Raw genomic sequence first — 20,700 nt, 5'->3', positions numbered from 1 at the left:
TCCGGAGCCGGGAGCAGAGGGGAAGTTCTCAGACACATGGCTGGCTACAGATACAGACAGGCCTGCGGTAAACACCACTGGGGAACCCGTGGCATCTGGGAGCCCAGGATGAGGCTGTTCCCATGGCTGATTTTCCTGGCCCACTGGGGAGTCACCACGGCTGAAACAGGTAGGGCCCCAGGAACACCGGAGGTGTCTTTGTTTTGTCCTGTGAACTCAGGTTGGAGCTGGAGCTGCTCCCAGAGGGAGCCGCTGAGACAGAGGGAACAGCTTAGGCAGGCTGCGTGAGCCTTTCATAGAGTTTAAGTAGGGGCCACACTGGGCCAGGGTTGTCATAGCATTTGTTAATTGAAATAACATTTGAATAATGAAATAGCATTTGAGTCCTGAAACATAGCTAATAAGAAAACTATACTGGGGCTGGGATGTAGCTCAGTGGCAAAGCACTTGCCTACCAAGTACTACGGATCTGATCCCCAGTTTAAAAACAAAAAGAGCTATATCTGAATAAGATATAGCTAGACAATACACAAAATGAGGAGCAAGAAAAAGAACACTTAGAATGTGCCACTCACTACCAGTAGTTATCATACCTTATCTCATCTCCATTGTGTATAGGAAAATAAAGCATCAGGGAAACAGCTATGTACTGAGGCAGGAAATGATCCCCAGCTGTTCAACTATATTCTGTTTATAACAGAATGCTCACTTCTAGATGCCGATGGCTCATGCCTGTAATCCTAACTGCTGTGGAGGCCGAGATCTGGGGATCAGGGTTCAAAGCCAGCCCAAGGAGACAAATCTGAGAGATTCTAATTTCCATGTAGCCATCAAATAGCCAGAAATGGGGCTGTGGCTCAAGTGATACAATGCTAGCCTTGAGTGAAAAAACTAAGGGACAGCACCCAGGCCCAGAGTTCAGGCCACACGACCAGACCAAAAAAAAAAAAAAAAAAGTTTATTGGGGTATACTCCCCGGCAAACTCCCTGGTCCAGATCAGAGAGGTTGTGCAGAGTCTGGTTGTAGCAGGGTTTATATGGCCAGGGTCAGCAGGAACTTTTAGCACATAACTTGTTTTGCAAGTTTGAGCAGTTTTGGGCTAGTGCCCCCAAAGGATGATTGGGAAAGGTGCTGTCTAATTGGGACAGGTGTTTAAGGAAGTGGCTTTCTCGGCTGCCTCTGCCCTCCACCTGTCAGAGGTGTGGCTCAAGTGGTAGAGTACCAGCCTTGAACAGAAACGCAAGCCAGTGTGTGATACCCTGAGTTCAAGGTCAAATACTAACAGACACACACACACACACACACACACACACACACACACACACACACACACACACACACACACACACACACACACACACACACACCACCACCACCACCACCACCACCACCACCACCACCACCACCACCACCACCACCACCACCACCACACCATACACACACAGAGTAATTTAATTTTTTTAAATTTAATTTAATTTAATGTTTAGATTTAGGCTCTCCTGTGTTGCCCAGGCTGGCCTTGAATTTCTGGACTGAAATGTCCTCCTGCCATAGCTTCTTGAGTTGCTGAGACTAGAGGCAGGCCCTACCAGCCTGGCTTCATTTGATTTGGTAGTCCCTGTAAAACAGCTACCATGGTCATGATGCCCATTTTGAGGATGAAGAACACGAGACCACATGGCTGGGAAGTGGCCTTTATCTGCTGCTGTGAAATCTATGTCCCTCCACATGTCTTCTTGGAATGGTGGGGGTTATAGGTGCTAACTTTTCTCTTTTCCTCCAAGCTTGCTGGAATGTTTGCACATCTATACTTTTAAAGCTGAGGTAAATTTATTTATTCATTTATTTAGTGGGTCATGGGGGCTGAACTCTGGGCCTGGGCCCTGACCCTCAGCTCTTCAGCTCAAGGCTAGTGCCGTAGACTTAAGTAGCAGTGCTTCTTCTGGCTTTTTTTCTGCTTATGTGGTGCTGAGGAATCAAACCCAGGGCCTCATGCATGCAAGGCAAGCACTCTACCACTGAGCCACCTTCCCAGCCCACCTGTACATGTTTTTCAGATCCCAAGTCTTCCCAGGCTAGCCTTACTATGCTGGATTTTGCTCTACAGTCCAGTCCAGGATGGCCTTGAATTTTGATCCTCCTGCCTCAGCCTCCCAACCATGGTTCAAAGTCAGATTTTAGTTTTGGTGATACTGGGGTTTGAACTTAGTACCTTGCACTTGAACTCAATGGCTCAGCTATATTTCAGCCCTTTCTGTGTTAGGCTATTTTTCAGTTAGGGTCTTACATTTTTATCTGGACCAGCCTGGGACTGTGATCTTTCTATTTATGCTTTTTCTTCTTCTTTTTTTGCCAGTCCTGGGGCTTGAACTCAGTGCCTGGGCACTGTCCCTCAGCTCTTCAGCTCAAGGCTAGCGCTCTACCACCACTTGAGCCACAATGCCACTTCCAGCTTTTTTTTCTGCTTATGTGGTACTGAGGAATCGAACCCAGGGCTTCATGCATGCAAGGCAAGTGCTCTACCACTGAGCCACCTTCCCAGCACCTACTTCCATCTTTTTTTTTTTTTTTTTTTTTTTTGGTCTGGTCGTGGGGCCTGAACTCTGGGCCTGGGCACTGTCCCTCAGCTCTTCAGCTCAAGGCTAGCCCTCTACCACTTGAGCCACAGAACCACTTCCAGCTTTTTTCTTTTTGCTTATGTGGTGCTGAGGAATCGAACCCAGGGCCTCGTGCTTACAAGGCGAGTGCTCTACCACTGAGCCACCTTCCCAGCCCTACTTCCATCTTTTTTAAGTAGTTTATTGGACCTTCCTGCCCGGGCTGGCTTTGAACCATGAACCTCAGATCTTAGCCCCCTGAGTAGCTAGGATTGCAGTGCTGAACCACGGACACTCAGCTAATCCTCACAATTTACCCCCCCCCCCACAAGTAGCTTTGATTACAGATGTGAGACACAGCATCTGCCCTTCAGATCAGATTTTCCTATATTTCACTATGTATGATAGAGTCTGGCTTTAGAGATGGGCTCAGGGAGCAATATAGTTCACACAACTCGTATGGCTCTAAAGAAGTGATTCACCTCTACAAGTCTCTTGTCTTTGCTTGAAACCAAGAACATCAAGACTCAAAGAGTCTTGAGACTCCTGAGGCTCCATGCCTCGTGCTGCTGCTGGGGAGCTGTCCTGGGCAATAGAAAAGACATAGCCAAAGGTCATAGAGGTCATAGAGGTCATAGATCCATGCCCCCTCCCTGGCCAAGGCAAGCTGTGGACCCTCCTTGAACTTGGGTTCCCAGAGGAAACCTTGGTTTTCCCTGGGCAATGCCTTGTTCCGAGCCCAGGATCCTCCAGATCCACTCCTCATGTAGGCTGAGGGGCACCAGCACTGACTGTTTCTTTTCCCTCTAGGGAAGTTCTGGCACATCTCTGACTTACACCTCGACCCCAACTACACAGTGACCAAAGATCCGCTCCAGGTGTGCCCATCAGCCGGCTCCCAGCCCGTGCCCAGTGCGGGGCCCTGGGGTGATTATCTCTGTGACTCTCCCTGGACCCTCATCAACTCCTCCATCTATGCCATGAAGGAGATTGAGCCGAAGCCAGACTTCATTCTCTGGACGGGGTAAGAGCAGCCCTTACTGAAGTCCCTCTTCCCTGGTGACCTGCTGTGCCAGGCTGTAACTCATGTGTCTCCTGACTCTCACATCGGCCCTTTGTCACTTGTCCAGGCATCCCTGGTGAGTCTCCAAGATGGCACGTGACCTGTGTCTATGGCTGCAGCAGCCAAGGCCGGGGATGCCGGGGATGCGAGCGAGCAGAGGGCTTGAAGGTTTAATTAAGCTGGGGATGGACCCTGAGCCACTTGCCCAAATGCAGGCAGGGAAGAAGGAACCAGAAGCAACATGGCCCAGTGTGTACTCAGTGTCCCTCTGGACAGCTGCTAGCCACTCCTAGGCTGCACAATGGCCCTAAAGAGTGTTCATGGTTTGGTGCTGCTAGCACTGCCTGGCCTCAGAGACTCAGTTTCTGCTTCTCCAAGGATACTGGGGACCTTTACCTTTCCCAAGTACTTGCTTCCTCCCTCACTTGACAGGCCTCCTGTCACAGGCTACCACCGGGGTAGAGGATGCAGAGGTGCAGACTTGCCTTCAAGAAGGCCATAGAGGCCAGGTGCTGGTGGTGCATGCCTGTTGCAATCCTAGCTACTCAGGAGGCTGAGGTCTGAGCATCGCAGTTCAAAGCCCGGGCAGGAAAGTCCATGAGACTCTTATTTCCAATTAACCACCCAAAAACTGGAAGTAGAAGTATCACTGTGGCTCAAAGTGGTAGAGGACTATCCTTGAGCAAAAAAAGCTCAGAGACCACAGTCAGGCCCTGAGTTCAAGCCCCATGACCAACCCCCCTGCTCCCCAAAGAAAAAAGGTAATAGAGACAAGTCTTTGGCCATTGGGTCAGAGACTCTGACCTGTGCAGCAGGATGGAGAGGACTTCCGGCAGGAAGTTGTGAGCCAAAGGATCTGATGAGGAAGACTGGAAGGTGCTCAGACTTGGGAGTAACACTCCAAGGGGCGGCGGGGGGAGGGGAAAGACTAACTACTAAGGAAAGTGATGATGACTGATTCCATGAGGGCCCTAGACGGCCCTGGCTGAGCTCCCTGGGGGTGCAGATGAGACTAGAGCTTCCTTTCCCAAATAACAACAACAATAATAATAATAATACTAGAGAGATATGTGCACACTTCTACTATGATGTGCTTCAACCAAGAGGGCCCTCACCAGAAACCACATCATGTGCCTTCGACTTCTAGCCTTCAAAACCATGAACTAAATAGTTAGTTTATGTCCAACAAAAAAGCTGGAAGTGGAGCTGTGGCTCAAGTAGAAGAGTGTTAGCCTAGAGCAAAAGAGCTCAAGGACAAGACCCAGGACCAGTACACACACACACACACACACACACACACACACACACACACACACACACACACACACACACACACACACACACACACACACACACACACACACACACACACACACACACACACACACACACACACACACACACACACACACAAATTAGCTTCTTTACCAAGTTAAAAATAAAGAGGGTCTGGGCGAAGGCTCTGCTGGCATCATGTCTGGCTGCGAAGGTGGCAAGAAGAAGCCCCTGAAGCAGCCCAAGAAGCAGGCCAAGCAGATGGATGAGGAAGACAAGGCCTTCAAGTAGAAACAGAAAGAGGAGCAGAAGAAACTCGAGGAGCTGAAAGCGAAGGCCACGGGGAAGGGGCCCCTCGCCACAGGTGGAATGAAGAAGTCTGGCAAAAAGTAAGCTGTTCCTTGTCCCTGAGATGATGGTGACCCTTGATTCCATTCCCATTCAACATCTGGATTGCCTGTTGTAACATTTCTGCCACCTAAAGATAGAATGTCTAGGACTCTGAACATTAAGAACAACCTTTAAAAAAAAATCCTACAGTGGCTCAGTCTCTAGTTTGTCAGCCATTGTGTCAGCCATTGCTACCTCAGCTGTAAATATCAAGTAAATCCAGCCTAAGTTCCTGCCAGAGTCTGCTCTTTGTTCTACTCTTGCATTCTGTATCATCTTAAAAGTAAACCAACTCATTTAAAAAATTAAAATTAAAGGCATACCAGCTGCTGGTGGCTCATGCCTATAATCCTAGTTACTCAAGAGGCTAAGGATCACAGTTCGAATTCAGCCTTGGCAGGAAAGTCCAGAGACTCTTATCTCCAATGAACCACCATAAAACTGGAAGTGGCACTATGGCTCAAGTGGTAGAATGCTGGCTTTGAGCAAAAGAGCTCAGGGATAGCGCCCCAGCACACAGTTCATAACTGACAAAGAAAAAAAAAAATTGAAGTCAAGTGCCAGTGACTCATATCTATAATCTTAGCTACTTAAGAGGCTGAGATCTGAGAATTGCAGTTTGAAACCAGCCCAGGCAGAATAGTCTATGAGACTCTTATCCCCAGTTAACCCTAAAAGCCAGAAATAAAGCTATGGTTCAAGTGCTTGAGAGCTAGCTTTAAGTATAAAAGTCTAGTGAGAGGGCAAGCCCTGTGTTTAAGCCCCAGTACCGGTACACACACAGACACACACAGGGCTGGTGGCCTGGCTCAAGTGGTAATACCCATATCTAGCAAGTATAGGCCTTTGAGTTTAATTCACCATACCATCAAGGAAAAAAAAAGTTATACCATCGTACGCTCATACACACACACACACACATGCCCATTGTAGGCCTTGAACACGTGGTGCTGTCCTTAAGCTTTTTGCTCAAAAGCTCAAGGTTAATTTTTTTTTTTTTTTTTTTTTTTGCTGGTTGTGGGGCCTGAACTCTGGGCCTGGGTGCTGTCCCTCAGCTCTTCAGTTCAAGGTTAGTGTTCTACTACTTCAGCCACTGCGCCACTTCTAGCTTTTTCTGCTTATGTGGTACTAAGGAGTTGAAACCAGAGCCTTATGCCTAAAAGGCAAGCACTCTACCACTGAGCCAACTTCCCAGCCCCCTCAAGGTTAAAATTCTAACACTTGAACTACAACTTCACTTCTGGCTTTTTGCAGTTAGTTGGAGATAAGAGTTTCACAGAAGCCAGGTGCTGGTGGCTCACATTGTAATCCTAGCTACTCAGGAGGCTGAGATCTGAGGATTGCTGTTCAAAGCCAGCCCGGGCAGGAATGTCCATGAGACTTTTTTTTTTTTTTTTGTCAGTCATAAGGCTTGAACTCTGGGCCTGAGTACTGTCCCTCAGATCTTCAGCTTAAAGCTAGCACTCTACCACTTGAGCTACAGTGCCACTTCTGGTTTTCTGGTGGTTTATTGGAGATAAGAGTTTCATGGACTTTCCTGCCTGGGCTGTCTTTGAACCGCAATCCTCAGATCTCAGCCTCCTGAGTAGCTAGAATTACAGGCATGAGCCACTGGTGTCTGGCTTCCATGAGACTCTTATCTCCAATTAACCACCAGAAAACTAGAAGTAGCACTGTGGCTCAAGTGGTAGAGCACCTGCCTTGAGCTGAAGAGCTCAGGGACAGTGCCCAGGCCAAGAGTTCAAGCCCCACAACCACCACCAACAACAACCAAAAAAAACCCTCCAAAAAACCACCCCCCCTACTACCACCTGAACGAAAAAACAAAAATATTAAAAAATATTAATAATGATTGTTATTACTACATTATATATACATACATAATTTTTTCTCCTTTATAGGACGTTTTACAAATTCTCTAGCTGTAGGTACATATTATTTCCTGTTTTACAGATGAGTGTATAGAGACTTAGTCAAGGAGCCCCACAGCAGGCAGATAGTTGGCGGAAGCTGGGTTTGAACTCTCTGATCTGACTCCAGTCCAGTCGCTCCATGCCCACACGTGTGGGCTTGCGAGGCCCAGGTCTCCAGCGCCTCTCTGCGGAGCTGTCCCTTCCTGCCTTGCCCATTCCAATGGGCATGGTGGTGTTTTGCAGGGATGACACACCTCATGTGCCCAACGAGAGCCTGGGAGAGGAGGCGGTGCTGAGGATTGTGCAGCTCCTGACCACCCTCATCAGGGAGGTGTTTCCGGGTAAGTCTACACCTGTCCCTGAACTCAAGCAGGCCTGGCTTGTGCCAGCAGGGTGACTGGAGTCCACACTCCATCCACTGACAAGGATGGCTGCTGCCTAGGTCTCAGATTTGGTACAGCTGATTCCTTTTCTTTTTGTTTTGTTGGTCATGGGGCTTGAACTCTGGGCCTGGGCGCTGTCTTGAGCTCTTCAGCTCAAGGCAAACATTCTACCACTTTGGCCACAGTGCCATTGCCAGTTTTCTCATGGTTTATTGGTGATGAGTCTCATGAACTTTCCTGCCCGGGCTGGCTTTGAACCTCGATCCTTAGATCTCAGCTTCCTGAGTAGCTAGGATTAAACATAAACCACTGGTGCCCGGCTGGTTCCTTACTTTTCCTTTGGGCCACAACAGCTCACAGGCCTGTGGACACTTAGACTTCCACCAAAGGCAATGCTGTTTCAATGTCTCTGTTTACCACCTTTCCCACAGAGTCTATCATTACACCCAGGCATCCCCAGATGTACAGGGGTGCACACATAGTGCTTGCGTACTGGTTTAGCACAAGCTGTCCTCAAACCATCCTAACTGTCAGGGCCCCTGGGAGATTCTGCCTTCCAGCTGAGGCTGCGAGGGCCTCTGGGGCAGGGCTCAGGAGGGTGCTGTTCTGTGGGAGACAACATGGAGAGGAGGGTTGTGTCCATCTGATGGTCTTTTGTGTATGTGTGTGCTGGTCCTGGGGCTTGGACTCAGGGCCTGGGCACTGTCCCTGAGCATCTATGCTCAAGGCTGGCGTTTTACCACTTGGACCACTGTTCTACTTGGTGCTTCATTTGATTAATTGGAGTGTCTTGGACTTTCCTGCCCCAGCTGGTTTTGAACTCAATCCTCAGATCTCAGCCTCCCAAGTACCTAGGATTTTAACTATGAGCCACCAGTGCCTGGCTGAAATAGTTTTAAGTGAGCTGGGCCAAACACAAAGTGGGAGAAGCCAGCCGGGGACCGAAAGAGCTCCCATCAGCCCCCCTCCCCACTTCAGTTCTAGTACATCTGCTCTGTTAAAAGACCATAGTTGTGAAGTAATAGCAGTAAAAATAATAGCAACATGAATAACTGTAAATATAAAGTGCTGTGTCATGGGCACAGTTCTTAAGTTCATTCTTTGTCATGAAAATTACAGGAGGGAAGGGGAGAGTGTAGTTGTAGAGATGGAAGGGAAGGGATGGTAGGGGAAAAACAAAGGAGGAGGCAATGCAATGCTTGATAAGAAATGTACTCATTACATTGCTCATGTAATTGTCACCCCTCTGTATGGTATTTTCACAATAAAAACTTTTATTTGAAAAAGAAAGAAAGAAAGAAAGAAAGAAAGAAAGAAAGAAAGAAAGAAAGAAAGAAAGAAAATTACAGACGAGCTGTAACCAGTTAGGTGGTTTAGGTCAGGTGGCCAATGTAGAATATTGACTCCTGGTTTGAGCTTGGTTCTTACCCACCGATCCCTACCACCCCACCTGCAATGGTATGAAAAGGATTCCAGGAGGCTCCCTGCTGCACCAACTCTGCCCAGCATGTCCCACCCAGTTAGTCTCATTGCTTCTTTCTCCAGCAGAGGGCACCGGGCCTCATGCTCATCCTTGTTATCACCTACAAAGTATAGACAAGAAGCCAGGCCACAATGGCTCACACTTTATAATCCTAGCTACTCAGGAGGCTGAGATCTGAGGATCTTGGTTCAAAGCCAGCCCAGAAGGAAAATCCGTGAGACTCTTATCTCGAATTAGCCACCAGAAAACAGGAAGTTGCGCTGTAGCTCAAGTGGTAGAGTGCTCACCTTGAGCTGAAGAACTCAGGGACAGTAGCCAGGCCCAGAGTTCAAGACCCCAAGACCAAAGAAAAAGTATAGATGAGGAACTACAGCTCCCAGCCAGTCACTTCCTAGGGAGGGATTCAAACCCAGATCTAGCTTGGAGCTTCTTTCCTCTGCTCTATACAGGATTTCTGGAATTAAAGTGACATGGTCGGTAGGAAAATGCTTTATTCACCATGACTGTACACATACATGTGAATGATAAGGTTTTGTAGTCTGTGACATGTTGACACATTTATTTCCCAATAGCCAAGAATTTCCCAATAGCCAAGATGCTGTAAGATGTATCATTGTTTTATGTATTGCTAAGACAAAAATGGAACAATACATAATACACAGTGCTTTCCCACTTAGGTAGAGATTGCAAAGTTCCCAGTTCTTGTAGTTTGTACAACACAGAGGGCTTGTTAGAACGAATTCTCTGCTGGAAACTCGGCTCCAGCCTCCAGCCTCCAGCCTTCCATACTGGTTCAGTTACTCTCTGGGATGTACCAACCACTCTGCTCCCCTCCTTTCCCCTCCCCTCCCCTTCCCTTCTTTCCCCTCCCCTCCCCTTCCCTCCTTTCCCTTGCATACCAGGCTGTAACTTCACAGCATAGTAGTGGTTTGGCCTGCTTGCTTCACTAGTACTACCATTTGATCCATGTCTCCAGCCTTGCTTTTTTTGGTCAGTCATAGGGCTTGAACTCAAGGTCTGGGTGCTGTCCCTGAGTTCTTTTTCTCTCAAGATTAGTGCTAGCACTTTGAGCCACAGCTCCACTTCTGGCTTTCTGACGGTTAATTGGAAATATGAGTCTCATGGACCTTCCTGCCCGTGCTAGCTTTGAACTGCAATTCTCAGATCTCAGCCTCCTGAGTAGCTTGGATTACAGCCGAGCCACCAGCACCTGGCTTAGCCATGTTTTTTGTTTTTGTTTTTTGGGTGCGGTCGTGGGGCCTGAACTCTGGGCATGGGCGCTGTCCCTCAGCTCTTCAGCTCAAGGCTAGCGCTCTACCACTTGAGCCACAGCACCACTTCTGGCTTTTTTCTTTTTGCTTATGTGGTGCTGAGGAATCGAACCCAGGGCCTCAGGCATCAAGGCAAGTGTTCTACCACTGAGCCACCTTCCCAGCCCCGCCATGTTTTTTTTTTGTCAGTCGTGGGGCTTGAACTCTGGGCCTGGGCGCTGTCCCTCAGCTCTTCAGCTCAAGGCGAGCGCTCTACCACTTGAGTTACAGCGCCACTTCCGGTTTTGTGGTGGTTTATTGGAGATAGGAGTCTCAAGGCCTCTCCTGCCCGGGCTGGCTTTGAACCGCGATCCTCAGATCTCAGCCTCCTGAGTAGCTAGGATTACAGGCGTGAGCCACCAGCGCTGGGCTGCCATGGTTTTTTTTTGATGGTTATTTTGGAGAGTCTTATGGACTTTTCTGCCCTGGCTGGCTTCAACCATGATCCTCTAAATCTCAGTCTCCTGAGTAGCTAGGATTACAGGCATGTAATCTTTTTTGGCAAGATATTTTTGTTTATTGTCCATTATTTATTGACCATCTACTACCTGCCAGATACAGAGGCTAAAATGAAAGCAGGAATGAAGTGGTTCACAAAGAGGCGATGAGTCGGCTGAGTTCCCCTGTACTTTGTGGTCTCAGACACAGGCTGCTTCCTCGGGGAGCCCTCCCCTGATACCCATACTCCACAGGAAACAGCCCTTCCCTTCTTGTGACAGCCCTTACCTCTGATCACCCACTACCTGACAACCTAGTATACTGCCAGACCCCTGGAACTGGGCCTGCAAACCTGGTTCCAAGCTCTATGCACTGGCACACAGTAGGTGTTCAGTAGACAAGATTTACTGGCTGTAGGAATGAATAAAACTGGGGCTGGGAAGGTGGCTCAGTGGTAGACTGCTTGCCTTGCATGCATGAGGACCTGGTTCCATTCCTCAGCACCCACATAAGCAGGAAAAGCTAGAAGTGGCACTGTGGCTCAAGTGGTAGAGCAAAAGGCTTGAGCTGAAGAGCTGAGGGATAGTGCACAGGCTCAGAGTTCAAGCCCCACGACCCCCCTGCCAAAAAAAAAAAAAAAAGAATAAAACTCAAAAATGAGCCAGACACACCAACCCCAGAAGATGGATCTATTTTTGTTGTTGTTTTCTTTTTGTTATTGTTTTGCCAGTCCAGGGGCTTGAACTCAGGGCCTGGGTGCTGTACCTGAGCTTTCTTGCTCAAGGCTAACACTTGAGCCACAGTGCCACTTCTGGCCTTTTCTGTTTATGTGGTACTGAGGAATGGAACCCAGAGCCTCATGCATGCTAGGCAAGCACTCTACCACTAAGCCACTTTCCCAGTCCAGAAGATGGATGTGCAATTGACAAAAGTAGAGGACCCTGAATTACCAAATGGCTGAAATGCCAACAAATCCCTAGTTTCCTTATCACAAGCTGAGGTCTCCTCCCTGACCAGGAAATTTCTTGCGAGGAAAGGGGTTAGGGACCAGACCAGGCAACTCACTGCTTTTCCTCCCCAGGCAAAGCTCAGCCAGACAGATGCAATCAGATGTGGTTTTGTACTTATTGCATTTCCCTCATCTGATTTATCGCTCTTCCCTGCTGGCTGTGCTGGTCGGCTGCAAGAGAACGTGACACCTACCAAGTGCTTTGGAATCGTTTCTGAATATTTCTTCTTTTCTTCCCAGACACTAAAGTCTATGCTGCTTTGGGAAACCACGACTTTCACCCTAAAAACCAGTTCCCAGCAGGGAGCAACAATATCTACAATCAAGTTGCAGAACTATGGCGACCGTGGCTTAGTAATGAATCCATTGCTCTCTTCAAAGAAGGTATCACTGACATTGGAGCACATACTATGTGTCAGATTTTGATCTCATTTTCCCAACCCCTTAAAATCAGTACAGGTATTTATTTCCAGTTCACACATTAGCAGACTGAGACACAGTCACTTGGCAAAGGCAGGCTTGAGAACAGAATCTAGGACAGAATCTGAGGCCTATGTTCTGAACCCTGAGCACTGTTAAGGAATAGAAACCAGTGAGTGTAAAATTATGCCAGTACTGGGGCTTGAACTTGGAGCCGTGAGCTCCTACTTAGATTTCTCTGCTCAAGGGCCAGTGCTCTACCAATTGAGGCATGCCTCTACTTCTAACTCCGCCCCCTCCCCCAAACCCAAGTCCTGAGGTTTGAACTCAGGGCCTGGGCACTGTTCCTGAACTTCTTTTGCTCAAGTCTAGCACTCTACCACTTGAGCCACAGCGCCACTTCTGGCTTTTTCTGTTTATGTGGTACTGAGGAATTGAACCCAGGGTTTCATGAATGCTAGGGAAGCACTGTACCACTAAGCCACATTCCCAGCCCCTATTTCTAACTTTTTGCTGGTTATTTGGATATGAGTGTCATAGTCTTCTTCTGTGTGAGCAGGCTTTGAACCATGATCCTCAGATCTCAGCCTCCTGAGTAACTAGGATTTCAGATATGAGTCGCCAGTGCCTAGCTTCCCAAAACAGTATCTACTGAGCAGTTACTGTGTGCCAGTCACCGTCCTCAGCGTGACAGCAGACTGCAGCAGTCCTAGGGAAAAGCAGGGGCCTTCATCTCAAGCCAGCTTGAATCTCACTGCTACCGATCATCTAATGTGGTAATTGTTTTCTCCTGGGAGCCCCTATGTGTTATAGGAAGCTTGGCATCATCTCAGGTCTCTTTTCATTAGATGCCAGTGTAACACTTCCTATTGTGACGACAACAACAACAACAAATCCCAGCCAGACACCAGTGGCTCGTGCTCATGCCTAGCTACTCAGGAGGCTGAGATCTGAGGATTGTGGTTCGAAGCTAGCCTGGGTATGAAAATCTATGACTCTTGGGCTGGGAAGGTGGCTCAGTGGTAAAGCGCTTGCCTTGCATGCCAGAGGCCCTGGGTTCGATTCCTCAGCACCATATAAGCAAAAAAGAAAAAAAGCCGGAAGTGGCGCTGTGACTCAAGTGGTAGAGCGCTAGCCTTGAGCTGAAGAGCTGAGGGACAGTGCCCAGGCCCAGAGTTCAAGGCCCATGATAAAAAACAAAACAAAACAAAAAACTCTAAAAAAATGGCCCCACGACCAGACCCCCCCCCCCCAAAAAAAGAAAATCTATGACTCTTATTTCCTATTAAGCATCAGAAAAGCCAGACGTAGAACTGTGGCTCAAGTAGTAGAGTGCTAACCTTGAGGGAAAATAAAAAGCTCAAGAGACTGTTTCCAGGCCCTGAGTTCTAGCCTCAGGCCCCACATGTACTACACACACACACACACACACACACACACACACACACACACACACACACACACACACACACACACACACACACACACACACACACACACACACACACACACACACACACACACACACTTCTCTAGACATCGTCAAATACTCCTATTTAACAATTACTAGTCTACTGAGCGCTGGTGGCTCATGCCTGTAAGCCTAGCTACTCAGGAGGCTGAGATCTGAGGATCGCGATTCAAAGCCAGCCCAGGCAGAAAAGTCCATGAGAGTCTTATCTCCAATAAACCACCAGAAAACCAGAAGTAAAACCAGAAAACCAGAGCGCTGTGGCTTAAGTGGTAGAGTGCTCACCTTGAGCTGAAAAGCTCAGGGACAGTGCCCAGGCCCATAGTTCAAGTCCCATGATAAAAAACAAAACAAAACAAAAACCACTGAAAAAATGGCTAGTCTAAGCTGGGTGCTAAAGACCTGATTCATACCTGTAATCCTAGCTACTCAGGTTTCTGAGATCTGAGGATCTTGGTTCAAAGCTAGACCTAGCAGAAAAATCTGTGAGACTCTTATCTCCAATTAACTATAAAAAGCTGGAAGTGGAGCTGTGGTTTAAGTGATAGAGTGCTAGCCTCGATCCCAAAAGCTTAAGGACAGCACCCCCAGGTCCAGGGTTCAAGCCCTAAGACTGCCAAAAATAAAAATAAAAAACACCTCAATAGTCTGTAGGCATAGCCAGCCCCAGGTATACCTGACTCTTTTCTCTTCTCTGCACACACCCCGGGCCAGTTCCTGCATGGAGGGCGGTTCACAATGGGCCTGGATATACAAACACATTCCATTCTTATTTCCATTATACAGATGAGGAAATAGCAGGGTGTAGTGAAGTCACTTTTCCAAGGGGCACAGCTAAAGAGCAACGGAGCCAGGACTTGAACCCAGGAAGCCTGGCAGCCTTCCTGTGGGAAGGAAGGGGAGGAAGGCTGTGGGCTTGGCAGGGAGGTGGAGAGAGGTGGGCAGGACAAAGACCACCTTCAGGCTCTCTCTGGTTGTGCCATCACAGGTGCCTTCTATTCTGAGAAGCTGCCGGGTCTCAGCAGGGCAGGGAGAGCTGTGGTTCTCAATACCAATCTATACTACAGCAACAACCAACAGACAGCTGGCATGGCTGACCCGGCCCGGCAGTTCCAGTGGCTGGAAGAGGTGTTGAGCAATGCATCCCAAGCTGGGGAGATGGTGAGGGCGCCTGCTTCTTCCTCCTCCCTTTCTAGGTACTTTGAGGACAAGTCTCCATTCAGCACGAACACATCCACTCCCTCGCCCCTGCTCACATCCTCCAGGGTTCTACAGGGCCAGGCAGAGGAGCACTGGGAGCACAAGGAGCACTGGAAGTGGCTCCTTCCCTTCTAAGATCCCTATGAAAGTCAGGCATCGGTGGCTCATGCCTGTAATCCTAGCCACTCTGGAAGGTCAGATCTGAGGATGGAGGTTTGAAGCCAGCCAGGGCAGGAAGGTCTGTGAGATGCCTATCTCCAATTAAACGTGAGGAGGAAAAAAAGCGCCAGGTGCCAGTGGCTCCTGCCTGTAATCCTAGCTACTCAGGAGCCTGAGATCTGAGGATCATGGTTCAAAGCCAGCCTGAGGAGTTAATGAACCATCAGAAAAACTGGAAGAGGTTCTGTGGCTCAGAGTACTAGAATGCTACCCTGGAGAGAAAATGCTCAGAGACAGTGCCCAGGCTTTGAGTTCAAGCCCCACAGCTGACTAAAAAAAAAAAAAAAAAATCTAGCCAAGTATGGTGGCTCACACCTGTAATCCCAGCTACTCAGGAGGCTGAGAGCTGAGGATTGTGGTTCAAAGCCAGCTTGGGCAGGAAAGGCCAGGTATGAGCCACCAGTGTGCAGATGAGCTCATACTTCAAATCCCACTCTGTTTTGCCTTCTGCAATGGTGGCCAAGTGCCTGGTCCTGCTAGCCAAGTGACTCAGGGAATGTAAGGCAAGATCATATAATCACAGCTTATGCTCCACAACCATGCAAGAATGACCTGCGCTCTCCAAGCCCGGTCTTTGAGGGGTCAGGAAGGCTTCATGGAGGAGGTGCTGTTAGATCTGGGTTTGGAGGGAGGAGATGATTTGAGCCTGCGGGAAGGAGCATGGCCAGGCTTTGAGAGCAGGGAGGAGGGAGGACATCTCTGAACTCTGCTCCTCTGCCCCGTTTCCTGTCAGGTGTACATTATTGGCCACGTGCCTCCAGGCTTCTTTGAGAAGACACGGAACAAGGCCTGGTTCCGGGAGGACTTCAATGTGGCCTACCTGCAGCTGGTCCGCAGGTTCCACCGCGTCATAGCTGGACAGTTCTTTGGGCACCACCACACCGACAGCTTTCGGATGTTCTATGATGATGCAGGTAGGAGATGGAGGGCGCCTGGCTCCTGCTGGCCTCCAATGCCCAGCCTCCCTGAGCCTTGCTACCTTTCTCCTTAAAGGTGCTCCCGTGAGTGTCATGTTCCTCACACCTGGGGTCACTCCGTGGAAAACCACGTTACCTGGAGTTGTCAATGGGGCCAACAATCCAGGCATCCGGGTGATCGAGTACGACCGAGACACACTAAATGTGCAGGTCAGGAGCCTGGGTCCCCTGCGGCCAGAGGAGAAGGGAGGGAGCTAAAGGTGTCACCCCCCCTTCCTGAACTCTCAGCTGATGATGGAGCCAGGCCACATTCCTTCCACCTTGCTCAGGCTCAGGCTCAGAGCCACCGGCTACCACATCGGACAGTTCTCCCCCAAGTCGTGTACCTGCATCATTGCCACAGCCTCCTACTTGGTCTCCTACCTCCACCTGCCCTGCTGTGGCCCATGTGCTACACCCTACAGAGGGCTGGATCTTTAGAAAGCCCTGCCCTCATCCTGCCTCTCTCCTGTGCGCAAACCTTCAGTGCCTTCCCCGTGCCCCCAGGTAGAGTCCCATCTCCTTGGACCACAAGTCAAGGCTCCTGAGAGTTTGACCTTAAATTTTTTTTTCTTTTTTTGTCAGTCGTGGGCCTTGAACTCTGGGCCTGGGCGCTGTCCCTCAGCTCTTCCGCTCAAGGCTAGCGCTCTACCACTTGAGCTCCAGCTCCACTTTTGGTTTTCTGGTGGTTTATTGGAGATTAGAGTTTCACGGGCTTTCCTGCCCGGGCTGGCTTTGAACTGCAATCCTCAGATCTCAGCCTCCTGAGTAGCTAGGATGACAGGTGTGAGCCACCGGCACCCAGCTGACCTTAAATTTCTTTTTTTTTTTTGGTCCGGTCGTGGGACCTGAACTCTGGGCCTGGGCGCTGTCCCTCAGCTCTTCAGCTCAAGGCAAATGCTCTATCATTTGAGCCACAGCACCACTTCTGGCCTTTTTTTTTTTTTTTCCTGCTTTTTTTTTCTGCTGAGGAATCGAACCCAGGGCCTCATGCATGCAAGGCAAGCGCTCTACCACTGAGCCACCTTCCCAGCCCAGACCTTAAATTTCTTTCTTTTTTTTTTCTTTTTTAAAACACCTCATTTCTTTATTCTCCTCCATTTATTATTGTCTTAAATATTTCCTTTGAATGTATTTAAGTGATTTTTATTTATTTTTTAATGACTTTTTCTGCTTATGTGGTGCTGAGGAATCGAACCCAGGACCTCATGCATGCAAGGCAAGCACTCTACCACTGAGCCACCTTCCCAGCCCCCAGACCTTAAATTTCTTATCTAGTTCTTTCCATCCACTGACTAGGCTCAAACTGCCAACTCACAGAGTAATTGCTTGCCTCCCAGGATGTGCTGTGCTTGTCAAAATTACATTTTTTCCCTTTTTTTTTGGCCAGTCCTGGGGCTTGAACTCAGAACGTAGGCACTGTCATTGAGCTTCATTTTATTCAAGGCTAGCACTCTATTACTTGAGCCACAGCGCTACTTCCAGCCTTTTCTTTTCTCTTTCTTTCTCTTCTTTTTCCTTTCTTTCTTTCTTTCTTTCTTTCTTTCTTTCTTTCTTTCTTTCTTTCTTTCTTTCTTTCTTTCTTTCTTCTTTCTTTCTCTTTTTTTTTTTTTGTCAGTCATGGGGCTTTAACTTTGGGCCTAGGCACTGTCCCTCAGTTCTTCAGCTTAAGGCTAGCGCCCTTCCAGCCTTTTCTGTTTATGTGGTACTGAGGAATCAAAGCCAGGGCTTCATGCCTGTGAGGCAAACACTCTACCACTAAGCCACATTCCCAGCTGGAGAAATACTGTTTCTTCAAGCTGGACACTGGTGGCTCACGCCTGTAATCCTAGCTACTCAAGAGGCTGAGGTATGAGGGCTGCAGTTCATAGTCAGCCCAGACAGGAAAGTCCATGAGTGAGACTCTTGTCTCCAATTAACCATCAAAAAGCCCAAAGTGGAGCTGTGGTTCAAGTGGTACAACATGAGCTTTGAGCAAAAGAAGGTCAGGGACAGTGCCCAGGCCCTGAGTTCAAGTTCCCGGAGCAGCGCGCGTGCGCGCGCGCACGCACGCACGCACGCACGCACGCACGCACGCGCACACACACACACACACACACACACACCCTTCATTTATTAAAGCATTGAAATAGGCCAGGCTCTGTTCTAAACTCAGGAATTATACACACGGACAAAATAATGCTTTCCTGGACCTTCCATTCTTACAGGAGAGACACTAAACAAATAAGCAAAATCAAATGTGGAACAAAGAGAGGGGTTAAGGAGAAAAAGCAGAGTGGAAAGATAGGTTGGTGATGATTAAGGGATGTGTGCTATGTGGGACAGGGACAGTCCCAGACAGGGAAGGAGACACTTGGTTCTGAGCTAGGCTGATGGGTGTCTGGGGAAGGTGGAGGGAAGTGCAAGTCAAAGGACCTGGTGGCTCGGTGACCACATGGAAAGCACATGGAAAGTGGGTGGAACAAGGTCAGCACTTGTGCACTGTGGGGGAGGACTCTGGATTTGGAGGGTTTGGGACAGAAGCAGGAAATATTCTGACACAGTTTTAGAAAATCACCATTATCTGCTGTGCTGCTAGGGCAAAGGGCAGAGGGACAGGTACAGTGTGGCAGTAAACTAGCTTTGAGGTGATGGCGGTTTAGAATAGAGTGGTGGTGAGAAGTGTTTGGTCCTGGAGGTGTTTCAGGGGCAGAGTAGCCAGGATTTGCTGGTACCCTGGTGTGGGAATGGGGGTGTGTGTGACAGGAAGAGAAGAATAAAGGAAGCTACTAAGGCTGTACTCTTGCTCTTAATTGGCTTTCTTTCTTTCTTTTTTTTGTTGGTTGTGTGACTTGAACTCTGGACCTGGGTGCTGTCCCTCAGCTCTTTAGCTCAAGACAAGCGCTCTTCCACTCGAGTCATAGCACCACTTCTGGTTTTCTGGTGGTTCATTGGAGATGAGCGTCTCATGGTCTTTCCTGCCCAGGCTGGCTTTGAACTATGATCCTCAGATCTCAGGCTCCTGAGTAGCTAGGATTACAGGCCTGAGCCACTGGCGCCTGGCCTTATTTGGCTTTCTTATTCATGACTGGCATTCTACCACTTGACATAATCTCCAGTCTCCCATTGCTGGTTAGTTGGCAATGGAATTTCACAGACTTTTCTGCTTAGGCTGGCTTTGAACCTGTGGTGATGAGGGAATCTAGCTCAAGTGGTAGAGTCTCTGCCTGGCAAATGTGAGGCCCTGAGTTCAAATCTGAGACAAATGTAGGTACAGGATTTGGTGTGGGACAACAGCTAACTTCTGGCTGGCTTCCTGTGTCTGCTGTAGGATATGGTGACCTACTTCATGAACTTGAGCCTGGCCAACACACAGCAGACCCCGAGCTGGGAGCTTGAGTACCGGCTGACAGAGGCCTACCAGGTGCCCGATGCCAGTGCTCGGTCCATGCAAGAGGCGCTGAGCCGAATCGGCAGTGACCAGGACATGCTACAGCGCTACTACGTCTACAACTCTGTCAGCTATGACACCGGGCCCTGCGAGGGGGGCTGCCGCACGGAGCACGTGTGTGCCATGCAGCAGGTGGCCTTCCCCGCCTACACCTCCTGCCTGCGTGCCTCAGGGGCCGCCCTTGCGCCAGGGCTAGCAGTGCTGGTGAGCCTGGCGGTGACCTTGGACGCCTTCGCCTGGCACTCATCTTCCTCTTGGTAAGATGAGGCCGGGTCAACCCACTGAGAGCTGGTCTTAACTCCCCGAAGCTGGGCTGCGACCGCTGGAGCAGGCGATGATGTCCCAACCTCTTTTTACCCACAATGCCTAGGGTACTTCTTGCATTATTCCTTTTAATACGTACATGATGGCAAAAGAACTCATTTCCCATTACAAAACGTCCTTCCTCCCCACATGGGGGTGCGCCTGCTGCTCACTGCCCGCGTAGTGAAAGGAACCTGCGGTGCGTTCTGTAAACCCGGCGCTCTGGGTGTTATGTCCCCTCGGAGCCACCGTTGGTCCAGCGGTGTCTGACCTTCAGCCCTTTCTCTCCAGGGGCCTCGGGGGCTTGGGAGTAAAATTAGGCCCGTGGAAGCCTGCGGGCCTCCGAGGCGCCGTTGGCTGGATCAGGAGCTCCCAGGGGCAGGTGGCAGGGCCACATCCTGGGGACTAGGACCCAGCCTCCTAATCGCTGGAGTGGGAGGCCGGGCACTGGGGCGACTCCGCCCCTCCCGAGGCCGCGCGGGGCAGGCAAGTCCGGCTCTTGCAGGTCCCGCCCCTCCCCGGCTGCCCCGCCCCCTTCCTGCCCCGCCCCTCCCCGGCTGCCCCGCCCCCTTCCTGCCCCGCCCCTCCTCGGCTGCTCCCGCCCATTTCCTACCTCGCGGCTCCCGGCTGCTCCCGCCCCCTTCCTGCCCCGCCCCTCCCTGGCTGCTCCCGCCCATTTCCTACCTCGCGGCTCCCGGCTGCTCCCGCCCCCTTCCTGCCCCGCCCCTCCCTGGCTGCTCCCGCCCATTTCCTACCTCGCGGCTCCCGGCTGCTCCCGCCCCCTTCCTGCCCCGCCCCTCCGCGGCTGCTCCCGCCCCCTTCCCGCCCGGGCGACCCCC

At 49.8% G+C, this 20,700-nt stretch overlaps 1 protein-coding gene and 1 pseudogene across 1 annotated transcript; both read left to right on the top strand.

The window, feature by feature from the left end:
• Smpdl3b (sphingomyelin phosphodiesterase acid like 3B) lies at positions 1–20,406 on the top strand. The gene is made up of 8 exons (XM_070036965.1): positions 1–169; positions 3,409–3,622; positions 7,483–7,580; positions 12,103–12,246; positions 14,742–14,914; positions 15,906–16,086; positions 16,166–16,299; positions 19,439–20,406. Exons 1-8 carry the CDS (start codon positions 37–39, stop codon positions 19,817–19,819), a joined length of 1,458 nt encoding a protein of 485 aa, XP_069893066.1. The 5' UTR covers positions 1–36; the 3' UTR covers positions 19,820–20,406.
• LOC138837975 (translation machinery-associated protein 7-like) lies at positions 5,135–5,329 on the top strand (annotated as a pseudogene).
• Positions 20,407–20,700: the final 294 nt, after the last annotated feature.

Source organism: Dipodomys merriami, unplaced genomic scaffold (assembly GCF_024711535.1).
Source record: "Dipodomys merriami isolate MVZ:Mamm:240054 unplaced genomic scaffold, mDipMer1.0.p SCAF_28, whole genome shotgun sequence".
Classification (NCBI taxonomy): Eukaryota; Metazoa; Chordata; class Mammalia; order Rodentia; family Heteromyidae; genus Dipodomys; species Dipodomys merriami.
This window is presented reverse-complemented; position numbering and strand designations above follow the sequence as displayed.

Coding starts and splice junctions, on each gene's coding strand:
- Smpdl3b (XM_070036965.1), top strand. CDS start 37: ATGGCTGGCTACAGATACAGACAGGCCTGCGGTAAACACCACTGGGGA. Junction 12,247..14,741: donor CATTGCTCTCTTCAAAGAAG/GTATCACTGACA, acceptor GTGCCATCACAG/GTGCCTTCTATTCTGAGAAG. Junction 16,300..19,438: donor GAGACACACTAAATGTGCAG/GTCAGGAGCCTG, acceptor TGTCTGCTGTAG/GATATGGTGACCTACTTCAT.